Consider the following 22367-nt stretch of genomic DNA (forward strand, 5'->3'; position numbering starts at 1 on the left):
TAGTGCAGACACATGCTGCAGCAGTGGAAAGGGTTGTCCCGTTGCTGTAGTAAACCCATTCCCTCCAGAGGTGGTTGCTCGGTCAATGGGAGAATTCTTCGATTGGCCTAGCGGTGTCTACACCGGGGCTATGGTCAGCTTAACTATGTCTCTCAGGGATGTTGACTAGGCCTGAGGCCAGGATTAGACATTTATGGGAATAAAAAGAATATCTACATGTATATAGAACATAACCACTCCTGCTTTAGGGGCATAAGCCAATTACTAACTGACAGGAGTTAGGAAGAAACTTCCTCTATGGGAGGTTATTCCATGGCTGTTCAGCATGTTGATTTATGTCCCTTCCTCTGAAGCATCAGGAACAAGCCATTGGTAAAAACAGCAGGCTGGACAGTGTACTGTGATCTGGCATGACAATTCCTACATTAAAAAATAGAAGCTTTTGTTAACTTTCTAAAGATAGGAAGCCTTTAAGATAGCTTAAGCATAATGTAACATACCATCATTGGGCCAAAGTCATCCCTGATGTAATTCCACTGGAGCTAGTGGGGGCGACACCAGTGACTGAATTTGGCCCAATACTGTTTTCAAATTATTCCTTTTTTTAAAAAGTTTTACATTTGTATGTGCCTTTTAAACACACTTTCTCTATAGACTTTTGACTCTAATGGGGTTGTTTACAGCACATTGAAATGTTTTTTATTAGCTAATTGTTCATTTTTTTCCTTTAAGGTCCTGAAAGTCTTTCAAGGGGTAGAGCTGGTTTAATAGCATTTTTTGTTCTTCTTCTTCTTCTCCTTCTATTCGTGGGAGCACTCGTCGTTCTGTGGAAAAGAGGTATGTAGCGCTCTATTTTGCTGCATTCTAAGTTTCAATAGGATGAACAGAAGCTTTTGTGCATCAAAATGCATTTTAGTTAGTAATTAATAAGCCCAGCATCTTATATCTCTATAGGGGTAGAGGACTTGAGAACAAATTTACTTTAACTTCCTTAGGGCTAAATTCTGGGCTCTGTACACATCCCACAACAGGCACATCCTGACTGTGTGTGAATAGGTGCAGTTCTTCTGGAGCTGCTGCTTTACCAGAATCTGTGGCCATTCTGTGTCCTGTCTGCATGCGTGTCTGGGGAGTCAGCCTGTAGATCCGGGTAGTTGTTATGTCTCTGACCGCCATCATCCTTACAGGTGTTTGTGTGTGGACCCTCACGTGCAGAGGGTTGAACTACCCTTTTTGGTAGAGGCTGTGCAGAGAGACTGTACTTGTTTTGCTGCCAGTTAAATATTACCTGTCTGTAGCAGGAAAGGCAGGACTTGGCCATTAGCCACACACACACCCCTGTCTGCTAATTATTTTTTAATTAATACTATGGGCTGAATACTGGCTTGGAAAAGAGATGCCCATTCCCTGGCCACCCCTCAGAAGCAAGCACAGACATAGCACCGATCCTAGAGGTGCTCTGTGTGGAGAGCGCTCATTGACTTCAGTGGGACTTCAGCATGCAGAGGAGCGCCAGTGCTGAGCTCATTGGCTGCAAAAGCAGCACATATCGCCGTTCTCATTCTGTCTGACAATGGCCTCAACAAGGACAATCTCCGTGCAACTTACTCCTAGGAGGAATCAAATGATCAGTGTGTGTTTGGAGCAGGAGCTCTAGGTATGGATCTCCAAATACAGTATGTAGATATTTATTGCTTATGGACCGTATTCTCTCTCTTGATCGCTGCCCATTTTGGGCCCTTTCTCATAACAAAAGGGGAAGACCCATGGAGATGTCTCTACGTTTGCTAGCTTGAGCCAGAATGAAGGCAGTTACCATTTGCTCTGCTGCTTCCAGTCAATTATATTTTATCTGATGTGCACTTATTAAGCCAGAATTTACCCTACTGTGTGTGTCTGTCTCATTTACAGCACCCTCCCTGCCAAAAAAATTAGATTATGAGCTCTTTGGGGCAGGGGCTGCCTTGTTGTTCTGTGTTTGTACAGCACCTAGCACAATGGGGTCCTGCTCCATGACTAGGGCTTCTAGGCACTACAATAATGTCAAGAATAATAACAAATGACACATCAGCTTTCTTTCTTTCTTTTCCCCCTGAAGGTTTGTTTGCCAACATTCACCGTCGGATATCCAGAAAGCATGCAGGTAAACATTTTGCTAACCTTATGGGCTCATTATACACTGTGTGCAGCTCTTCATAATTGAGGCTTTGCAACAATATTCTTGCTGGGAACAGAATGTGTTGATGCACTGTTGTGGGTTTCTTTATAGGCCCTTGGGCTCTTGTGTTCCTGTTATGAAGAGCATGGAGAGAGACGCTAAGAGATTCCTGAGACATAGACTTATAGTTCGAGAACTTTTATTTTCCCTATTGAGCCCATCAAAGGGTTTCATCTTGGGAGGACAGGACATTGGCTGGCAGGAACCCTACTCTTTGGTTGATGCTATTTAATGTGTGGTCTGTGGTTGATAAATGCCCTTCACAAGCACTGGCTGGATGATTCATCTGGCTCTCTGCTAGCTCAGTTCCCCAGACAGGCGTTCAGTGCCTGCTAGGAATGAATGGTAGGAATGGAAACAACAAAGAGTCTGGTGGCACCTTAAAGACTAACAGATTTATTTGGGCATAAGCTTTCGTGAGTAAAAACCTCACTTCTTCGGATGGGTGTCGCTGTTTTGTTTGTATCGGGTTTCAAGTTGGCACGGGGTTGCTGGTGGGTATGAGCCTAACTGACGTGAAGGAAAGAGAGAGAGTTGTTTGGGGTAAAACACGAGAGAGGGGTTAATTTGGGAATAGGTGTACAGGGTGCCTCATTGGACTTCTGAACTTTTTCCTGAGCTAAGAGTTCTTGTCTGCTCTGGCCCTGGGATTGCCCAGGCTGCTTTTGTATTTGAAAAGCAATGGGCTGGGATTATAATTGAATCTTGAGATACAAAAGCCATTCTAATGCTTCTGGGGTAGCTAGATGGATCCCCCTTGTGCCACCCTGTGCGTGAGTGGGACCATTGTCTGATGTATCGCATGGTTTGTACCTCACCACAGTCACAATTTGGTTATTCTTTGATTTTCCATTTGTGGAGGAGATACCCACACCTTCTGTATGTTTTCTGAATGTGGTTGGGTGCAGTCCACTGCCTCTGGGGAAGACACAACCCCAGGACTTTGTTCATTAGATCTTCAATCAGGTCTTTTTTATTATTTATTTATTTATTTATTTATTTATATTTTTTGCGATGTCACAAGCAGCTCGTGATTCAAGCCAGCAAGAACTAGTGTTCTTTTCATTGGCCTGTAGTGTTGATGCATGGATCCAGAAGGGCTTCTTGGAGTTGAGTCAGGAGAGTGGCAGTGAATTGAGGTCTTGGTGTATCAGCAGGTCTGGAGTGGCCAGGGTCTTGTACTCCCAAACAACCGCAGCGTCTTGTGTGATGTTGGCTGCTGCAGTACCCATCATACTGAAAGCCACAGTATTGCCATTGATTTGAGAGAGCCGCTAACAAGGCACATCTCTTAGGTGACTTTGCTGTCCACATTGGTGATGACTTTTGTGAGCTTTGCTGGAATCTCATGCTTGGCATGTCAATCATAGGCCTCTGTCACGAGATTTTGGCTCTGCACATGGGGCTGGGCACTTTGGATCCTGTTTGGAGACCGAGGGTGAAAGCTAGTCCTTTGTTAGGATCAGACCATGACCATGTGCAGTTTGAGGTCAGGGCCAGTCCATGTTCCCTTCAGATCCATCAGCCTCTGTTGGACCCTGCTTCAGGTTTTTCTACAGGAGAATACTCCATATCTAGTGGCTCATTCTAGCAATGTGCCAATAGGGTGTCATAATCACTTTTTTTCCCTCACCCATTAGTACTGAGTCTCCAAAGCATCCTCTTTGTTTGCATCATATGCTCAGATCATCTTGGTGTACACGTGACCTACACCAGATACAATATACGAAGTAGGAGTTTGAGCATCAGGCACAGAAACTGCACACTGTTCCATTGCATCACTGAGAATGTCTGAGCTGCCATGTTGAGGCTGGAATGGAGGCAGAACTTTTTCTTAGCCTTCGCATTCATCTGGCGTAACTGTCCCAGGTGGTTGAAGCCTCGTGGTTCTCGGTTGCCTGCATTAAGATGCTGTGAAGAATTTTCTATTTACTGAACAGTCAAGTTTGATTGGATTCAAACTGGGTGGGTTGCTTTCAGGGGGCAAACTTGTGTCTGAAAGTCGCTGATGTCCTCAGCTCCCCATCAGGGAAATGGAGACAGTTATGTCCTACCTCAGAGAGGTATTGCAAGGATAAAGCCATATTTATGAGCCACTCAACTGTTACAGTGATAAGTACATAACTAAATGGATGCCCACTCCTCTTTCTGTGAATCATCATGGAAGTTGAGATCAGCTAGTGCACATGAGTAGATTTTAATTTTCTGGGGAGGAGGTGGCTTGTTCCCAGTGAAGGGCCCTCAGCTTCACTTCAGCTGGTCTGACAGAGCCTAAGTTTGTTGGTGCAAGATCCATTTTTTTACTCAGCTTCTGGAGGTTGAGGTGGGTGGGTTAGAGGTGGTCGTTCTGTTTTGTTTTTGGATCTTGTCTTTTTTTCTGTATTAGTGTAGTATTTTACTGAATTATGAGTTTCCTCCTTGATTCATATAATTGGTTTCATTTTGTGAATGGAAAATTAAATAATTCTTGATTTGAGGTTTTTGACATTTTTATGCTGATGTGCTTTGGGGTTTTTTTTATACATGCAAGTTTGTACTTCATTTGTTTAGCTGTATGTAAGCCTGAGGAACAACACCTTACAGAAGATGATAGATAAAAGTGGCCAGAAAGAAGGAGAAAGTGCTGAAGTATAATATATTTGTACTGGCCACACTGCTATCGTTAATGGTCTGTTAGCATTTCTCGTACAAACCCTTTTGTCTAGGGATTTATAAATCATCTGTAAAAACTGCTCCAGGCTGGAACCTGACATACAAAGGGCCTCATCTGCCTCGTGTCACAATTGACTTCATTGTGAGCAGGTTCAGTCCCAATGTCTCAGCTGAGGAGCAAATAAAGTTTAAAAAAAAAAATTCATACAGATCTGCTCCACTGGAATTTTGAGTTATAAATCGGCCTACAGATAGAAATGTAGGCGCAGGAATTGCGAGGCTGGATCAGACCCAGCTTTGGTGCTGATCTAGTTCAGAATGCCGTCTCTGGCAATGGCTCGTACCAGATGCTTCACGGGAAGAAAGCCCATAATGGATGATTGATTACAGAATACTTGCCCATGGGGAAAGTTACTTCCTGACCTCATAAATCAGAGGTTGTCTAATGCCCTGAAGCATAAGGGTTTATATCCCTTCTAATTTTTATCTTGCCTAATGCCACTATAGATGGTCTCATTATTCATAGAAATATATTCATAGAAATACAAACGCTCCCTTTTGAAAATTCTAATAATTATTAGTATTATTATAAATTATTTTGTCTCCTAATGTCTAAATTTTCCCCTTTGTGAGTTTGAGAACATTATTCCTTCTACTGTCTTAATCCCCACTGATAGTATGTGGATAAAAATGTACACCTGTCATATACATGCACTGACCTGACTAGGCTAGGCTATGTTCTCTGTGAGGAGAGACAGGGGCAAACCAAGACAGAAGGGATAATTTTTAAATGTTTAGAACTTTATAAAGGAAAACCCCAAAATTGTACCTGGCGTATAAATAATATAGAACATTACCAAGTACTTATTACTGATAATAATAATAACAAACTATAGATTACCAACACATTAACCATTGCAAGCTTGTACATACTACTCTTCCTTACTCTGTGCAGTTAATACCAAATGCATTGTTATTGAAAAGAACAAAGGAGATATAAGTGACTTCAGAGAAGAATCAACTTTTCCTCTACTTGGCTGTAAGTCCTGTTCCACCCTTGCTGTCCTTTTCTTTGCTTCTCTTCGGCGTATAGTGCTCCTTACATTCGATGTTCCTGTGGCTTTATTTCTTTTCAGTTTATCCACAAGAAGGATTTCTTCACCTAGTGGGCCCTCACCTGTCCATTAGGTGTCTTTGAACTCTGTTCTTTCAATAGATGTTCACACAGTTATTCTCTCTGTTCATTTACTTTGTCCTTTGTGCGTGCACTTCTCATTAACTGTTTTCATAATCTGTTTTCATCTAACAGCTTTTTGATCAATTCCCATTTTCACCAATTGGTTTTTCCCCTGCTTTGCTTCTCTCCCTCTCTTCCCTCCTCCCCCCTGGTATATCTGTAAATATTATTTCCCTCGGCTTCCCCTCTCTAATAGTGCCTGCTTACATACCCGGATCTATGCTTCCTCTGTTTCTCCTAACCTGAAACCTTTCCTGTTTTCTTTCTTTTCTCCTTCTTACTTCCCAGTTCCCTACTTACATTCTCCTGTCCTTCATTTATTTTTCACCCCAGCTCCTGTTCACCTGCTAACTCAGCACCTCAATTCTTCTCCTTCCCTACTCCCCCTCTCACAACTTTTTCCAACTACCCTCTTTGGGCAGATTCCAGGCCCCCTCTTTCTGGCACTGGCTCTCTCCCCCTCCAGGCAGCATTCTGAGCTGCTGCATCACAGCTGCTGCAGGTACTAGTGCCCGGGTCAGGGTTACTACATACACATGGTTTGAGGGGCAGGCCTTTGGTTGTTTTGGTGAGATCACCAAAGTTGATAGACCTGCGTTTTAAGCCAGTGGAGATCATTCCCTGGTGTTCCAAACCAGAGAGTTTGCTCTGAAGAACCTGACTATATCTTTAACACTGATAAAACTTGCTAACCATTGTATCTTTTTATTTTTTCTCCAGGTTACACACCTGCAGATCCTGAATGTAAAAATCCAGTTGATTTTGAAGTTGCAGGTCATCAATCAGGTACTGAGGTTTTGCTATAGAGGAGTGAAAAACAAGGGCAGTCAGACTGTGCATCTGGAGACTTAAAGTGTAAAGAATTCCATTTGGAGTGGGAGTCGGGAGACTTGCGTTCTATTGTCAGCGCTGCCATTGACTTCCTACACGACCCTGAGCAAATCCCTTCCCTTCTCCATTCCCCAATTGCTCTATCTTTAAGATGAGGATAATGATACTTGCCCTTCTTTGTAAAGAGCACTTTGCATCCCTAGATCTCAAAGCCACGTAAGAGCAAGGGCTGCAGAGCTAAAAAATTGCTGTGTAGATGTTCTGGCTCAGGCTGGAGCCTGATCTCTCAGACCCTTCCCCCTCACAGAGTGCCATAGCTCAGGCTGCAGCCTGAGCCTGAACGTCTATACAGCTGTTTCAGCCCCAAGCCCGAGCCCTGCAGGCCTAAATCAGCTGACTTGGTCCAGTCGTGGGTGTTTTATCCATGTGTAGATGTACCCTAAGGGTTTGATGCTCTGGAGCAGCTGGCCCAAGATTCTGGAAGCTCTGGGCAGTCAGTGTCCTGGAGCCACAGCCCCTGGGTGGCTGTCAGAGGACCCCCAGGCTCCCAGCTGTGTGGCAGGCAGGGAGCTTGGAAGCCCTGAGAGCCCTCAAGTTTTTCAGGCTCCCTGCTGCAGAGCTAGGAGCCGAGCCCCAGTTAGTCGACTCTCCCAGGGCTTTCAGGCTTCTGGCTCCATGTCAGGGAGGCTGGAAACTCTGGGGTTGTGGGGCTACCCCAGGGCCATGGACCCTAGGAGCCTGGAGTCCCCTGTCCTGGGGCAGATGGCCATAATGGAACTGACATAACCGAGATAGCCCGTCCATTCTGGCTGCATCCCGGGGCTGCCCTATGTGCCACAGCATGGCCCAAAATGGCCCCTCCACCAAAGCGTCCATCTCACCACTTTGTTCCCTATGCTGGGGCCTGAGAGACCATGATTGAAGGACGGCCTAAAGGCTGTGCTCTGCAGTGCCTAGGCCAGGAGAATTCTCCTCCACTCAGAATGGGGAGGGGCTGTAGTGCTTCTTTACACCACTCTAGCCCTGCTAAAGAGGGGCTGGTGCGAGTATCATGATCTCACCCAGAGCCCATGTCATGTAAAATGAGAGGATTTGATTAGGAATCTTTAAAACATGGAACCCACAATGCCATTGTTAGCTGCTCTGTAGAATAGAACTACACTTTAAAAGATCCCCTGGCACTTCTGGTAAGAACAGGGGTTTGCTTGGGTACGATAGGCCAAAATTTCCCCTCCTTACACAACTTGTATAACATGTTGTGTGCTTACTAGTTGCCACTCTCCACCCCAGTGGTGGCTACATTTTAGTAGCTATGTAGTTTCTGAGGTGCTTTGTGATCATTCAAGCATGAGAAATCTAACGTTTGAATGTAAATGTAAAATAGTAACAGCTCCCTTTGTCCAAATTATTTCATATAAACTGTGCAGGAAATGGCCAAGTGCAGTGGCGATGATCAAGGGCATTTGCTGGGGACTGAAAAGTAGGAGAGGTTGGTGGGTTCATTAATCCCAGCTGGTAACCAGTCCCCAGCAGGTGGCCGGGATAGAAATCATAGTTGCCATTGAAACTGTTAATGTTCTGTACTTCTGAAGTTTATATCATTGTCTTTCCCCTTTCAGGTGAAGCAGCAAAGTTGGAGGAGATACAACAAGATGTACCAGTGAGCCTCCAAGACAGTAACGAAAGCCAAGCTGAGAAAGGTGTGTGTAACTGTCAAATTTTGGCCAGAATTGAGGCACAGAAGTGAGGGAATGAGCCGCCAGAGAGAGAGAGAAGCCCAGGGTTGTAAAGACAGAAACAGGGTCCATGGGAGGGGATGAAACTATCACTGTTTCAAAGCGGAGTGGGAAGGAGGGTTTGGGCTAGACCTAAAAAGGGGCTTAGGTGCCTGTAACTAGGGTTTAGGCACTTAAGTCCTGATTTTAGGTATAATGCCTATGAGCATGCCAAGCTCCACTCAGAATGGGTGTGGCAGTGTCCTTCCTGATAACCTTTAGCCCAGTGGTTAGGGTACTCACCCAGAACGTAGGAGACCCTGGTTCATTGCCCGCCTCTGTCTGCCACCTATAGAGCACCTACCCCTTCTGACACTAGAAGAGGGGGTGGTTCTTCTAGTGCTTGCTCATATCTATTCCAATTAGGTGTGCGCGCCGCGTGCACGGCCGTTGGAAAGTTTTTCCCCTAGCAGCATCCGTCGGGTCGGCTGTGGAGCCCCCTGGAGTGGCGCTTCCATGGAGCTCAATATATGACTCTGCCGACCTGGTGCCCCCTCATTTCCTTCTTACCACCCGTGATGGTCGTTGGAACTGTGGCGTCTTGCTCTGCAAGTTCTCCATGTTTTCCTAGCGTTGTAGATAGTTGTTTGCTTTTGTTGGTAGTTCTTTGTTTTTGTTGTAGTTAGTGGTAGTTGGGTTGGGGGGTTTACCCTCCACCCCGACTGTTTTCTTGTCCAAGTCCCCGGGATTCAAGCCCAGCACGTCCTGCTCTATGCCCATGCCTATGGGCAACTCCCATCACTCTTGTCTAAATTGTCTGGAGGAGGCTCACCAAGCCGAGAAGTGCAGGATCTGCAATGGGTTTCGTCCTCGGACTAAAATGGAGTGGGACTTTTGCCTGAAGCAACTCCTTATGGAGGCGGCTCTTAGGCCCCAGCCTCCTTCAGCGCGACAGGACCCGGCACCAAGCTCTTCGGTGCACAGCACCAAGGCAGCACTTTGGATGGACTCTGGGTGAGACCCACGGCACTGCCACTCCCCAGCACCAAAGCCGGCAACATCAACCCGGCACTGGAAGCCGGAGAAGGGTGGCTCTCCTTTGCAGAGACTCGCCCCCCTGGCCAAGACACTGGTGTGTCCCAGAGGGGAGCTCCCGGGAGCGAAGGTCATGGATGCGGCACCATCGACTTCGGCCCCGCTGGGTGACCTGTTGAGTCAGGTGCTGCTTGACTCCCCATCCCACAGCATTGTGGAAATCGAGCTGCCTTCCACCCCGGACACCTCTGCGGCTGTGAGGGACCTCGTCACCATGACGGCACCGGGGTCTCCTCTGCTCCATGCCAAGTCTCCGGCGCCTCAGCAGATGGCACCATCTCGAGGCAAGCTGGCGTTCATCTGGCCTTCGGCACCACAGGCTCTGTTGGACGACCCTTGGTACTGGTCCTGGCACTGCTCGGAGTCCTGGCACCATTCCCCATCGCAGCACCGGTCGTACTTGCAGCACCGCTCCTGATCGCAGTGCCTCTGCCACTGCCTCTGAGCATGCCAAGCTCTACTCAGAATGGGTGTGGGAGGAAGAGGCAGTGTCCATCCTCAGAAGCTTTAGCCCAGTGGTTAGGGTACTCACCCAGGATGTGGGAGACCCTGCTTCAGTGCCCGCCTCTGTCTGCCACCTGTAGGGCACCTAAGCCCTCTGACACTAGAAGAGGGGTTCCTGGCTGTGGATTGCAAGCTGGGAGAGGCGGCCTCCCTGCTGCCTGGATGTAGGTGCCAAATCCATGAGAAGGGTGTGGCTTAGGATACAGCCCTCTCTCCCCATCTCCCATTGGCTAGCTTAAGCCCCTCCACACCTAGCTTGCTGGTTTTTGTCAATCCCATTCTTGAATTCTCCCCATTCATTGTATAGGACCCCTGGGTGCCTAACTCAGCCTCCTTTGATCCCATCCTTGTTTCAGTGATTTTTCTAGGCCCCTAAAAGTTAATGTGTGCACCGCTGCATGTTGCCACCTCTCCCTTCCTTTGTGGCTCTGGCCCTTGCAGACGTGAGAAGGGGAGGAGAGGGGGTTTCTTTTGCTGAGAGAGAAGTTGGCTGTTGCTCAGCAAGGGAATGAGGGGAAGGGAGCATGAAGGTCAGTGATGGTGAAGCTGGGTGTGGGGACTAGGAGAGGAGGTTTGAAGGCAAGTTTCTTGCAAAACAAGAAACAAGACAATTCTACGGGAGGTGCCTATCGTACAGTGCTGCACTTTCTTTGATTTCTTCAGCCTGTCTCTGCTTCCCTCTCTGCTCTGGTGTGTTCATGTGGTTACTTGCTGATGTGCTTCTGCTCTGGGTGTACAGGGCATTTCTGGAGCATTATTACCCTGCTCGTTACCCTGTCGCTTTCACCATCCGTTCCACAGATGGAGGTAAAGCAGTGGTTCCCAACCTTTCCAGATTACTGGACCCCGTTCAGGAGTCTGATTTGTCTTGTGTACCCCAAATGTCACCTCCCTTAAAAAGTACTTAGTTACAAAATCAGACATAAATATACAAAAATGTCACAGCACGCTTTTACTGAAAAATTACTTACTGTCTCATTTTGTCTGTATGAAATGTTTGTTAGTTTTTACTGGCTTTGCTAGTGCTCTCTATGTAGCCTGTTGTAAAACTCAGCAAATATCTATATGAGTTGATGTAGCCCCTGGAAGACGCGTACCCCTTGTTTGGAACCACTGAACGAAAGAATTAATCAGTACTTACATCCTGAAAGCATGGTCAAAATACTAATGTCTTGTTAATGACCTCATCACTTTCCTTGGTCAGAGGTCATTATTATTATCCCCTATTTTTAGATGGGGAGATGACACAGGAGTCTCTGTAGACTCTCTTAACGCATGAGATTTTGGAGGCTTCTGGTACCACTAGATGAGATGAGATGAGCAGACTCCCAAATGTAGTCTTCTCTTTAGTGCCAGGCCTACCAATCATATCCGTTATGGGGCTTAGATAATTCTTCAGTGTGAGGATGGAGGGCAAAATTCAATCCCTGTAATCCCAAGGGAGTTGGAAAGATCACTCTGAATTCTTGCTCATGTGGATGGAAGCTCCATGAAGGCTTATGAAAATGGGTTGAACAGTGGAAGCACCACTAGTTAAAAACAGATGTGTGTAGCTTTCGGTCAAAAACAGCTCAAATGGTTGAGGGCCGTCCCCTTTCAAATCACACCCTAGCTTTTTTTTACATTGTCACTTCTATAGAACCATCAATTGAACTAGTACTTGAGTGGAATAAATTCTGATTATATTTAATATTTATTTTTTCACAGGAAGTCACAAGAAAGAGGGAAATTTATTCCACACATGGACGAAAAAAATTAGAGGGAACATTGATCGGGTCAGATCGGGCCGGACACACAAGACAGGTGCTCCTCTACCTCTCTTCAGAACACACTGGGGTTAGACAGACAGGCACTCAGTCCCTCACCCTTCCCTGTTGGCTTGAAGCTTCCTGCAGCTCTGAGAGGTTCTGTCATGGGGCCTGTCAAACAGAATGGGACCCAGGTGCTGGCTCCTCCCTCACCTCTGCTCCTTATCCCTCCTCCCTGCTTGCTCAAGGCTTTCTGCTGGTCCCCAGCTCCAAGAGGAGCTGTTCTAGGTGCTGGCTGTGCTCCTAGCCATGTGAGATGCGCGGTAGGTACCAAATTAAAGGGAATGTTGCGCACAACCTAAAGGGAAGGTGAGTTACCATACAGTCTACCCCAGCCAGACTCCACAGTTGAGACAAAACCTTGTAGTCAACAGCATCAAAGTTACAGCATAGACACTTGAGCTTTGTCTATTGCTGGGAGGAGACCCAACCGGATCCTGAAGAAAGCCACGAGAGGATTCCAGATGGCGCCGAAGTTGCCTTGCTGTCACCATTAACACAACCTTGCCCTAAACACCACCTTAGAGAAAGGATGATAATTAGCAACACTATCAACATCAAGCGAGGTTTGGGTTTTTTTTTGTTTGTTTTAAGCACGTTTGTTTTTGAGGGAATCTAGCCCCCTACACTCAGGTATGGAGTGTAGGTATGGAGCAGTTACAGCAGGATTGTAACTGCCTTTGTGGCAGGAAATTCTCAGTATATTTTTGAAGTTTAGAGTTTTACCTCTTTCCCTGATTTAGTCCGTTTTCTGACATATGCCTTTAGTTCCACCAGAGTTCAACAGGAGTTGAATTTCTGCTCCTGATGAGTCCAAACACTCTTATGTCATATATAGTTCACACAGTTATTCTCTCTGTTCATTTACTTTATGTCCTTTGTGCATGCGCTTCTCATTAACTGTTTTCATAATCTGTTTTCATCTAACAGCTTTTTGATCAATTCCCTTTTTCACCAATTGGTTTTTCCCCTGCTTTGCTTCTCTCCCTCTCTTCCCTCCTCCCCCATGGTATATCTGTAAATATTATTTCCCTCAGCTTCCCCTCTCTAATAGTGCCTGCTTACATACCCGGATCTATGCTTCCTCTGTTTCTCCTAACCTGAAACCTTTCCTGTTTTCTTTCTTTTCTCCTTCTTACTTCCCAGTTCCCTACTTACATTCTCCTGTCCTTCATTTATTTTTCACCCCAGCTCCTGTTCACCTGCTAACTCAGCACCTCAATTCTTCTCCTTCCCTACTCCCCCTCTCACAACTTTTTCCAACTACCCTCTTTGGGCAGATTCCAGGCCCCCTCTTTCTGGCACTGGCTCTCTCCCCCTCCAGGCAGCATTCTGAGCTGCTGCATCACAGCTGCTGCAGGTACTAGTGCCCGGGTCAGGGTTACTACATACACATGGTTTGAGGGGCAGGCCTTTGGTTGTTTTGGTGGGATCACCAAAGTTGATAGACCTGCGTTTTAAGCCAGTGGAGATCATTCCCTGGTGTTCCAAACCAGAGAGTTTGCTCTGAAGAACCTGACTATATCTTTAACACTGATAAAACTTGCTAACCATTGTATCTTTTTATTTTTTCTCCAGGTTACACACCTGCAGATCCTGAATGTAAAAATCCAGTTGATTTTGAAGTTGCAGGTCATCAATCAGGTACTGAGGTTTTGCTATAGAGGAGTGAAAAACAAGGGCAGTCAGACTGTGCATCTGGAGACTTAAAGTGTAAAGAATTCCATTTGGAGTGGGAGTCGGGAGACTTGCGTTCTATTGTCAGCGCTGCCATTGACTTCCTACACGACCCTGAGCAAATCCCTTCCCTTCTCCATTCCCCAATTGCTCTATCTTTAAGATGAGGATAATGATACTTGCCCTTCTTTGTAAAGAGCACTTTGCATCCCTAGATCTCAAAGCCACGTAAGAGCAAGGTATTACCATTAAGACACTGTATGAGAAACTCTGTGTGACACATGAACAATTTCCCAGTGACACCCTCTGTAAACTCTGAGAGGAATCCACAGAGCTGCTTTCAAAACGGTTTCCACACAGATTATCCCAGCCAGGCCGTGCAGTCATGACAAAATTGCATAGTCAGCATTGTCATGGTCGCTGCAGACAGATCTAAACTAATCACCATAGATGCCTGACCTTTGTCCATTGCTAGGAGGGAATCCTAAAGGAAAAAGACAAGTCTCTGTGCTGGACCCAGCGCAAAGCCCCAAGAGACTGAGGAAATCTGAGGATTTCTGATGGCTCTGAAGTTGTCTCACCATCACCATGGTTCCAAAATGCCACACTGGAGCTGGCTGGCAGTTGGGATTTCCAGTTCGTGAGAAATCTCAGCATTTTGAAGTTTCTCATGAGTCAGGAATTCTGTTATGATTTCAGTTCAGATACGAAATGAAACTAGCTCCCTGGGAGGGCAGCTGCAGAGTGAAATTGACATTCTTCATAGCTGTTGTGAAACTGACAAGAATGTCTTTTTCCATTAGCAGCTCCCAGGTCTCCCAGGGCACATCTACACTGGGCGAAGAGACCTGCGGCAGGGCCGTGGCCGGCCCAGGTCACCTGACTCAGACTTGGGCTGCAGAGCTAAAAAATTGCTGTGTAGATGTTCTGGCTCAGGCTGGAGCCTGATCTCTCAGACCCTTCCCCCTCACAGAGTGCCATAGCTCAGGCTGCAGCCTGAGCCTGAACGTCTATACAGCTGTTTCAGCCCCAAGCCCGAGCCCTGCAGGCCTAAATCAGCTGACTTGGTCCAGTCGTGGGTGTTTTATCCATGTGTAGATGTACCCTAAGGGTTTGATGCTCTGGAGCAGCTGGCCCAAGATTCTGGAAGCTCTGGGCAGTCAGTGTCCTGGAGCCACAGCCCCTGGGTGGCTGTCAGAGGACCCCCAGGCTCCCAGCTGTGTGGCAGGCAGGGAGCTTGGAAGCCCTGAGAGCCCTCAAGTTTTTCAGGCTCCCTGCTGCAGAGCTAGGAGCCGAGCCCCAGTTAGTCGACTCTCCCAGGGCTTTCAGGCTTCTGGCTCCATGTCAGGGAGGCTGGAAACTCTGGGGTTGTGGGGCTACCCCAGGGCCATGGACCTTCAGCGTGGCAGGACCCGGCACCAAGCTCTTCGGTGCACAGCACGAAGGCGGCACCTTGGATGGACTCTGGGTGAGACCCACGGCACTGCCACTCCCCAACACCAAAGCCGGCAACATCAACCCGGCACTGGAAGCCGGAGAAGTGTGGCTCTGCTTCGCAGAGACTCGCCCCCCTGGCCAAGACACTGATGTGTCCCGTAGGGGAGCTCCTGGGAGCAAAGGTCATGGATGCGGCCCCGTCGACTTCGGCCCCGCTGGGTGACCCATTGAGTCAGGTGCTGCTTTACTCCCCAACCCACAGCATTGTGGAAATCCAGCTGCCTTCCACCCCGGACACCTCTGCGGCTGTGAGGGACCTCATCACCATGACGGCACCGGGGTCTCCTCTGCTCCGCTCCATGCCAAGTCTCCAGTGCCTCAGCAGATGGCACCATCTCGAGGCAAGCTGGCGTTCAACTAGCCGTCGGCACCACAGGCTCTGTTGGACGAGCCATGGTATTGCTCCTGGTCCTGGCACTGCTCGGAGTCCTGGCACCATTCCCCATCGCAGCGCTGGTCATACTTGCGGCACCGCTCCCGATCGCAGTGTCTCTGCCACTGCCTCTGAGCATGCCAAGCTCTACTCAGAATGGGTGTGGGAGGAAGAGGCAGTGTCCATCCTCAGAAGCTTTAGCCCAGTGGTTAGGGTACTCACCCAGGATGTGGGAGACCCTGCTTCAGTGCCCGCCTCTGTCTGCCACCTGTAGGGCACCTAAGCCATCTGACACTAGAAGAGGGGTTCCTGGCTGTGGATTGCAAGCAGGGAGAGGCGGCCTCCCTGCTGCCTGGATGTAGGTGCCAAATCCATGAGTAGGGTGTGGCTTAGGATACAGCCCTCTCTCCCCATCTCCCATTGGCTAGCTTAAGCCCCTCCACACCTAGCTTGTTGGTTTTTGTGGATCCCATTTTTGAATTCTTCCCAGTGTTGCTAATTATCAGCATCAAGCGAGATTTTTTGTTTTGTTTTTTAGCACGTTTGTGTTTGAGGGAATCTAGCCCCCTACTCTCAGGTATGGAGGCACCAACAATGGATCCAGTACCTCCCCTCTTGATTTCACTATCCGTGAGGTGTACAGGGTACAGTTAGCAGGCAGCAGCCCAGCACCTGTCATGAGCTCAGGCTGGCTGAAATGCAAAGAGATGATGTGGTGTGTCTCTCTGCTGGACACTCACCTGCCCCCACAGATGCACTGGCAGCTGAATCTGAGCCATCATGTCAGCATAAAACATCTCTCTGCTTTAAGGCAACCGAGGACCTTCCAGCCTACTGCACTTCCCGGCTGCTTGATGGCTCCTTTAACTTCCTCCATCAGCGGTGGGCTCTTATCATTTGCTGAGGAGTTGAAGATACAGGGAGGGGACTAGGAACTGCTGAGCAGGGATAAAGCCTGCTGTGCCCTAGCCAGAATGCTTAGGGGGAAGGAGGGGAAAGCTGCTTGGTTTGTGCTGCCAGGCATGGAGATCGCCTCTGTCTTTAGAGAAGTTATTCTCTGTGGTGGTTGTCAGATCCAGAGTCGTGTGGAAGGTAATGGGCTTGATTCTTCGCTGTCTTGCCCCTTAGTGTAGTCATTTGCATCTGTGCAAAGTGCCTGTAAAACACAATCAATCAGAACGAATAGTACTTTACACCCACTGTGCACAGGTGTAAGTGGTAGCACAAGGTGCAGAGCAGCAGAGAATTGGGTCCCAGAGTAGACTGGCTGCGTAGGCTTTCTAGAGGCAGTAGATAGGAGACTGCAAAATTAATAAAATTATAATTTATTCTTATGTCAGGTCATTACAAATTTCCCAGTACCTTTACTGAATTTTGAGAGAGATGTACAATTATTTTTATACACATTATTCTTGGAGAATATGACAACTTCCATGTTTGTTTGTTTGTTTTGCTTATTTAATTATGTGAAATGTTCACACTAAGGAGATTCCTAGGAAATCTGCTTTCTGTGAACTAGTAACAGGATCCCAGAGTGTCAAGGGAAAATAACATGGTGTTTTTTTACCTCAAATGTGTTTACTCAGGCTTTGAAATGTCGCTTATAACTTCTGTTTTGTTTTAACACGCTATACTTTTTATACTATATTTTTGAAAGATGTATATAACTGTTGTGATTCATGCTTTGTACAGAATATTTGATAGACATCTTTAATTTCAAGTTGTAAATGTACTACTAATGGTAGATCTTAAATCTAAGGACCTTTTGGTCAAAAAGGCAAACCACGCTAACAAGGTAGTCTTATCTCTATGCCAGACTTGTAGCTCATACCAGAGGGATGTGCCTTGGTCTTCGATAAGACAATCTCAGGCAAACAAACTTTGTAGAATAATTATTTTAGAAAGAGTCCTGACTTCAAAAAAAAAAAAAAAAAGAAAACAAAAAGTAAGGATATTGTATTCAGAATACTTCAGAGAAGTAATGTTCAGGGATGTGTTACCAAGAGCCAAAAACTACATCATAAAGTGGGCTTTTTTTAAACCACCCCCCTTTGCATGGTAAAAGCCTGGGTTTCAAACTCTCACATAGATAAGCCATTTCGGTATAGAATAGTGATATTGCGGAACTAAATGGTATCTGGCAATGCTTAAGCAACTCCTTACTGAAGTCAGAAAGACAAGAGTCCCCTCTTCAGGAATTGTTAAGAAGAGACAGTGTTTTATTAGATGACTGTTTAAATTTAAAGACTTTCTTTAATAACATTTAAGTTTAAAAATGGTCACTTTGAGAGCAAAAAGACTGCTATATATGACATAAGGTGTTTGGACTCATCTGGAGCAGAATTTCAACTCCTGTTGAACTCTGGAGGAACTAAAGGCATATGTCAGAAAACGGACTAAATCAGGGAAAGAGGTAAAACTCTAAACTTCAAAAATATACTGAGAATTTCCTGCCACAAAGGCAGTTAGAATTCTGCTGTACCTGCTGCAGCAGATTGCATGTATTTCCTGGATGTCCTAGCTCAATTTTTTCTCTCTTTACTCCACTGTTGTACAGCTGGCTGTATGCTGGTGGGTTGCTGTTGTCCACCTCAGAGGTGGCTGGATTTCAGCAACTCTGCACAGAGATCGTTTGTGAAGCTCTTTGGGGACTATCAGGCATGGAAGTTATAAAATGTAAAAATTTTAACTGCTCCTGTTAGCCAGATAATTTCACGTGAACTGTACAGAGAACATCCAAGTGAACCAGTGCTGGTTAGGGGTATTTGTTGGGGTCTGAAACCACCTGGGAGAAACTGATGACTTCATTTATCCCAGATGATAAATAACACTGGTCTACAATTTTTGAGAAGTCATCTGCTTCAGAGATAAAATGTGCTATTTATTATGTATTTTGATGTGCTGAATTCAAATATGACAATTAAAACAACTGATTGGCTACTGTTTCTAAGATATTTCAGTTTTTACATTTTATGTCTATGTATATTGTTTAGATAGTAGAATTTTAATCATAAATTGTAAACCTAGGTGTTTATGGTTGCTTTACATGATAATATTTCACCTGTCCTGTTTATGTAACACTTTAAAAATCAGCAAAAGGGTTATATAAATAAAATTTATTATGAAACAAAAGGCAAAAAACTATTATGTACATAGTTTAGTCCTATTCAGTGTCTACTTGGCGCTTCTTGGCTTGTCTCTTGTATTCATTAAATGGAGCATCTCTTATCACTGTCCAGCAATAGTTTGCAAGCATCAATGGGCTCCATTTGCCCTGATAGCGTTTCTCCATTGGTGCAATGTCCTGGTGAAATCGCTCGCCGTGCTCGTCGCTCACTGCTCCGCAGTTCGGTGGAAAAAAATCTAGATGAGAGTGCAAAAAATGTATCTTTAGTGACATGTTGCAACCAAGGCTTTTGTATGCCTTGAGGAGGTTTTCCACCAACAACCTGTAGTTGTTTGCCTTGTTGTTTCCGAGAACATTTATTGCCACTAACTGGAAGGCTTTCCATGCCGTCTTTTCCTTGCCACGCAGTGCATGGTCAAATGCATCATCTCGAAGAAGTTCACGAATCTGAGGACCAACAAAGACACCTTCCTTTATCTTAGCTTCACTTAACCTTGGAAATTTTCCACGGAGGTACTTGAAAGCTGCTTGTGTTTTGTCAATGGCCTTGACAAAGTTCTTCATCGGACCCAGCTTGATGTGTAAGGGTGGTAACAAAATCTTCCTTGATTCAACAAGTGGTGGATGCTGAACACTTTTCCTCCCAGGTTCCAATGACTGTCGGAGTGGCCAATCTTTCTTGATGTAGTGGGAATCTCTTGCACGACTATCCCATTCTCAGAGAAAACAGCAGTACTTTGTGTATCCAGTCTGCAGACCAAGCAAGGAGCAACAACCTTCAAATAGCCACAAAGCTGCCACTGATGTTGGTCGTAGTTTATGCACCTCAAAACTTGTTTCATGTTGTCATAGGTTTCCTTCATATGGACTGCATGACCAACCGGAATTGATGGCAAAACATTGCCATTATGCAGTAAAACAGCTTTAAGACTCGTCTTCGATGAATCAATGAACAGTCTCCACTCATCTGGATCGTGAACGATGTTGAGGGCTGCCATCACACCATCGATGTCGTTGCAGGCTACAAGATCACCTTCCATGAAGAAGAATGGGACAAGATCCTTTTGACAGTCACGGAACACGAAAACCCTAACATCACCTGCCAGGAGATTCCACTGCTGTAGTCTGGAGCCCAATAGCTCTGCCTTAATCTTGGGTAGTTCCAAATCCCTGACAAGGTCATTCAGTTCGCCTTTTGTGTTATGAGGTGTGGTTCAGAGGAGGAGGATGGGAGAAAATGTGGGTCCTGTGACATTGATGGTTCAGGACCAGAAGTTTCATCCTCTTCCTCGTCCTCGTCTGACTCAAGTGAGAATGATTCTGGTGCATCAGGAACTGGCAGTCCTTCTCTGTGGGGTACTGGGCATATAGCTGATGGAATGTTTGGATAATGCACAGTCCACTTTTTCTTCTTTGACACACCTTTCCCAACTGGAGGCACCATGCAGAAGTAACAATTGCTGGTATGATCTGTTGGCTCTCTCCAAATCACTGGCACTTTAAAAGGCATAGATTTCCTTTTCCTGTTCAACCACTGGCGAAGATTTGTTACACAAGTGTTGCAGCATATGTGTGGGGCCCACCTCTTGTCCTGATCTCCAATTTTGCAGCCAAAATAAAGGTGATAGGCTTTCTTAACCGTAGTGGTTATACTGCGCTTTTGTGATGCAAAAGTCACTTCACCACAAACATAGCAGAAGTTATCTGCACTGTTCACACAAGTACGAGGCATCTCTGCTCACTTTGGCTAAACAGAAATGTGTCCCTTTGCAAAATCAAACACTGACAAATAAGTGAGCACGACACTGTATGATTTCTAGAGCTGATATAGGGCAATTTGTTCAGCAGAGTGATGTAAGCTTCGTTATGATTGCATCATCCATGACTTCTAGGAATAACATGATGCAATTCATATCATGTATGATGCAATACCAGCTTCAGATTGCATCATTCATTGTTTTGCCTAAAAAGCAAGTACTGTCCAAACCCAGTCATAGATTTATTCATAGATCCAGTCAAAGATGTATTTTAGTCATTTCTGGTTTAAATTGAGATCCCTTCCCTTTATAACTCACTTATCCTCCGCCATGCCCAAGTCAAGGGTCGTATATACTGACCCAATAGCATATCTTGAAAACTAGAGCCAATCAACAATTTTAAGCATCATTTTCATTCTCAGTGACGCAGAATTAGTAAAGTTTGACTACATTTATTCCAGAAGCATTTTGGTTGTAGAGCAGTGTAATGCGCAGCAAATGGCCTGGCAGAAATTTTTGTTCCTATTAAAATGTATTGTGTTATGTACACCTGAAGTTTATATAATTATCTCTCCTCCTTGTAGATGAAGAGAAGAGCTCAAAAGAGACTAAATCAATGAACCAGTCTGACCTTCCCTCCAGTCAAGAGAAAACAGGTGTGTGCCCATCACACTCAGGCCAGAATTAAGTGGGGGAAGTGAGACACATGTGCTGTATGGCAGTGACTAGCTGCTTGCCAGGGAGGAAGACGTGCATGGCTGTGAAGTGGCCAGTGGAGGGAAATGGTTGTGAAGTGTTGGGAGGGGATGAGGTGCCCATTGCACACACAGGAGGGTAGGACAAAGACACTGTTACAGGAGTTGGGGGAAGGAGGGAGGGTCTCTGGCTGGAGAGTCGCTTGTTGTTCACAGGGGAAATGAAGGGAGCATGAACGTTGCTGATGTAGCTGGATGTGAGGACTTTGGGTGGGGACTGGAGGCAGCTTTCCTGCAAAAGGAGAATAAAGAGAATTCTCTGTGAGGCTCCTACAGAACAATTTTAGAACTTCTTTATTCTCCAGCCTGCCTTGGCTTGCCCTCTCTGCTTTGGCGTAATGACCTGGTTACTTGCTGATGTGCTCCTACTCCGTGCACACTGGGCACTTGTAGAGCACTATTGCCCTGCCCATCAGCCTGTGTTTTACCGTTCCGTTTGTAATAATCAGCACGTCCATCTTCAAACGCCATCCAAACATTACTGCATAAATCCTCGTGCCCCTTTGAGAGTGGGTGTTATCTCCTACTTACGCATGGGGAAACTGAGGCACGGAGAGGTGAAATGGTTTGTCCAAGCCACACAGGACCCGAGTCTCCACTCACATTGCTGTCAATCAGGAATCACCCTAGAGGTTTCAAGTAAGCTACAAGGGTGAAATGGTAGAGAATCAGGCACAGAGTGTCACAGAGGGAATAGAACCCAGGAGTCCTGATTCCCAGTCTTGTGCTCAGAATACTAGCCTACCCCTCTCCGTCTCAGTCATCTTATGACAATACCACACTTCCCAGACACAATGTCAGACTAGATGTATGATTGCTGCCCTGCAAATTTCAGGCAAAATGTTAATATGAGGGTGACTAGAGCAGTGTCTGGTTAAGCCCTCTTATACCTATGGCACCCCCAGCCAGGACAGACTCTTTGTCCCAGATCCTCAAAGGTATTTAGACACCTATTTCAGTGGCAGTTGGAAGCCTAAATACCTTTCAGGACCTGGGCCTTGGTGCTCTCTTGAAGGCTAAGGGGGGGATTGGTGGTTGTTCTTGTTCACACTGCAAGAGTCACAAGGGTTTTGAACACCTGGCTGTGGGACACAGCAAGCCCCTCGGCCCCCGGCTGGAAG

The 22367-nt window shown here is 46.1% G+C and overlaps 1 protein-coding gene across 3 annotated transcripts in view; it reads left to right on the forward strand.

Annotated features, from left to right (window-relative positions):
- Positions 1 to 22367, forward strand: part of CD58 (CD58 molecule) — an 88274-nt gene that overhangs the window by 25638 nt on the left and 40269 nt on the right. Inside the window, exons 4-10 of one of the 3 annotated variants that reach the window (XM_054043277.1) lie at positions 733 to 837; positions 2099 to 2143; positions 6828 to 6893; positions 8558 to 8638; positions 11960 to 12055; positions 13639 to 13704; positions 21076 to 21147. In XM_054043277.1, the coding sequence (XP_053899252.1) occupies positions 733 to 837; positions 2099 to 2143; positions 6828 to 6893; positions 8558 to 8638; positions 11960 to 12055; positions 13639 to 13704; positions 21076 to 21147 (531 nt within the window). The remainder of the gene's footprint in view (positions 1 to 732; positions 838 to 2098; positions 2144 to 6827; positions 6894 to 8557; positions 8639 to 11959; positions 12056 to 13638; positions 13705 to 21075; positions 21148 to 22367) is intronic. The other 2 variants (XM_054043292.1, XM_054043285.1) reach the window with 2 other exon arrangements.

This window comes from Malaclemys terrapin, chromosome 1 (genome assembly GCF_027887155.1).
Source record: "Malaclemys terrapin pileata isolate rMalTer1 chromosome 1, rMalTer1.hap1, whole genome shotgun sequence".
Lineage (NCBI taxonomy): Eukaryota > Metazoa > Chordata > Testudines > Emydidae > Malaclemys > Malaclemys terrapin.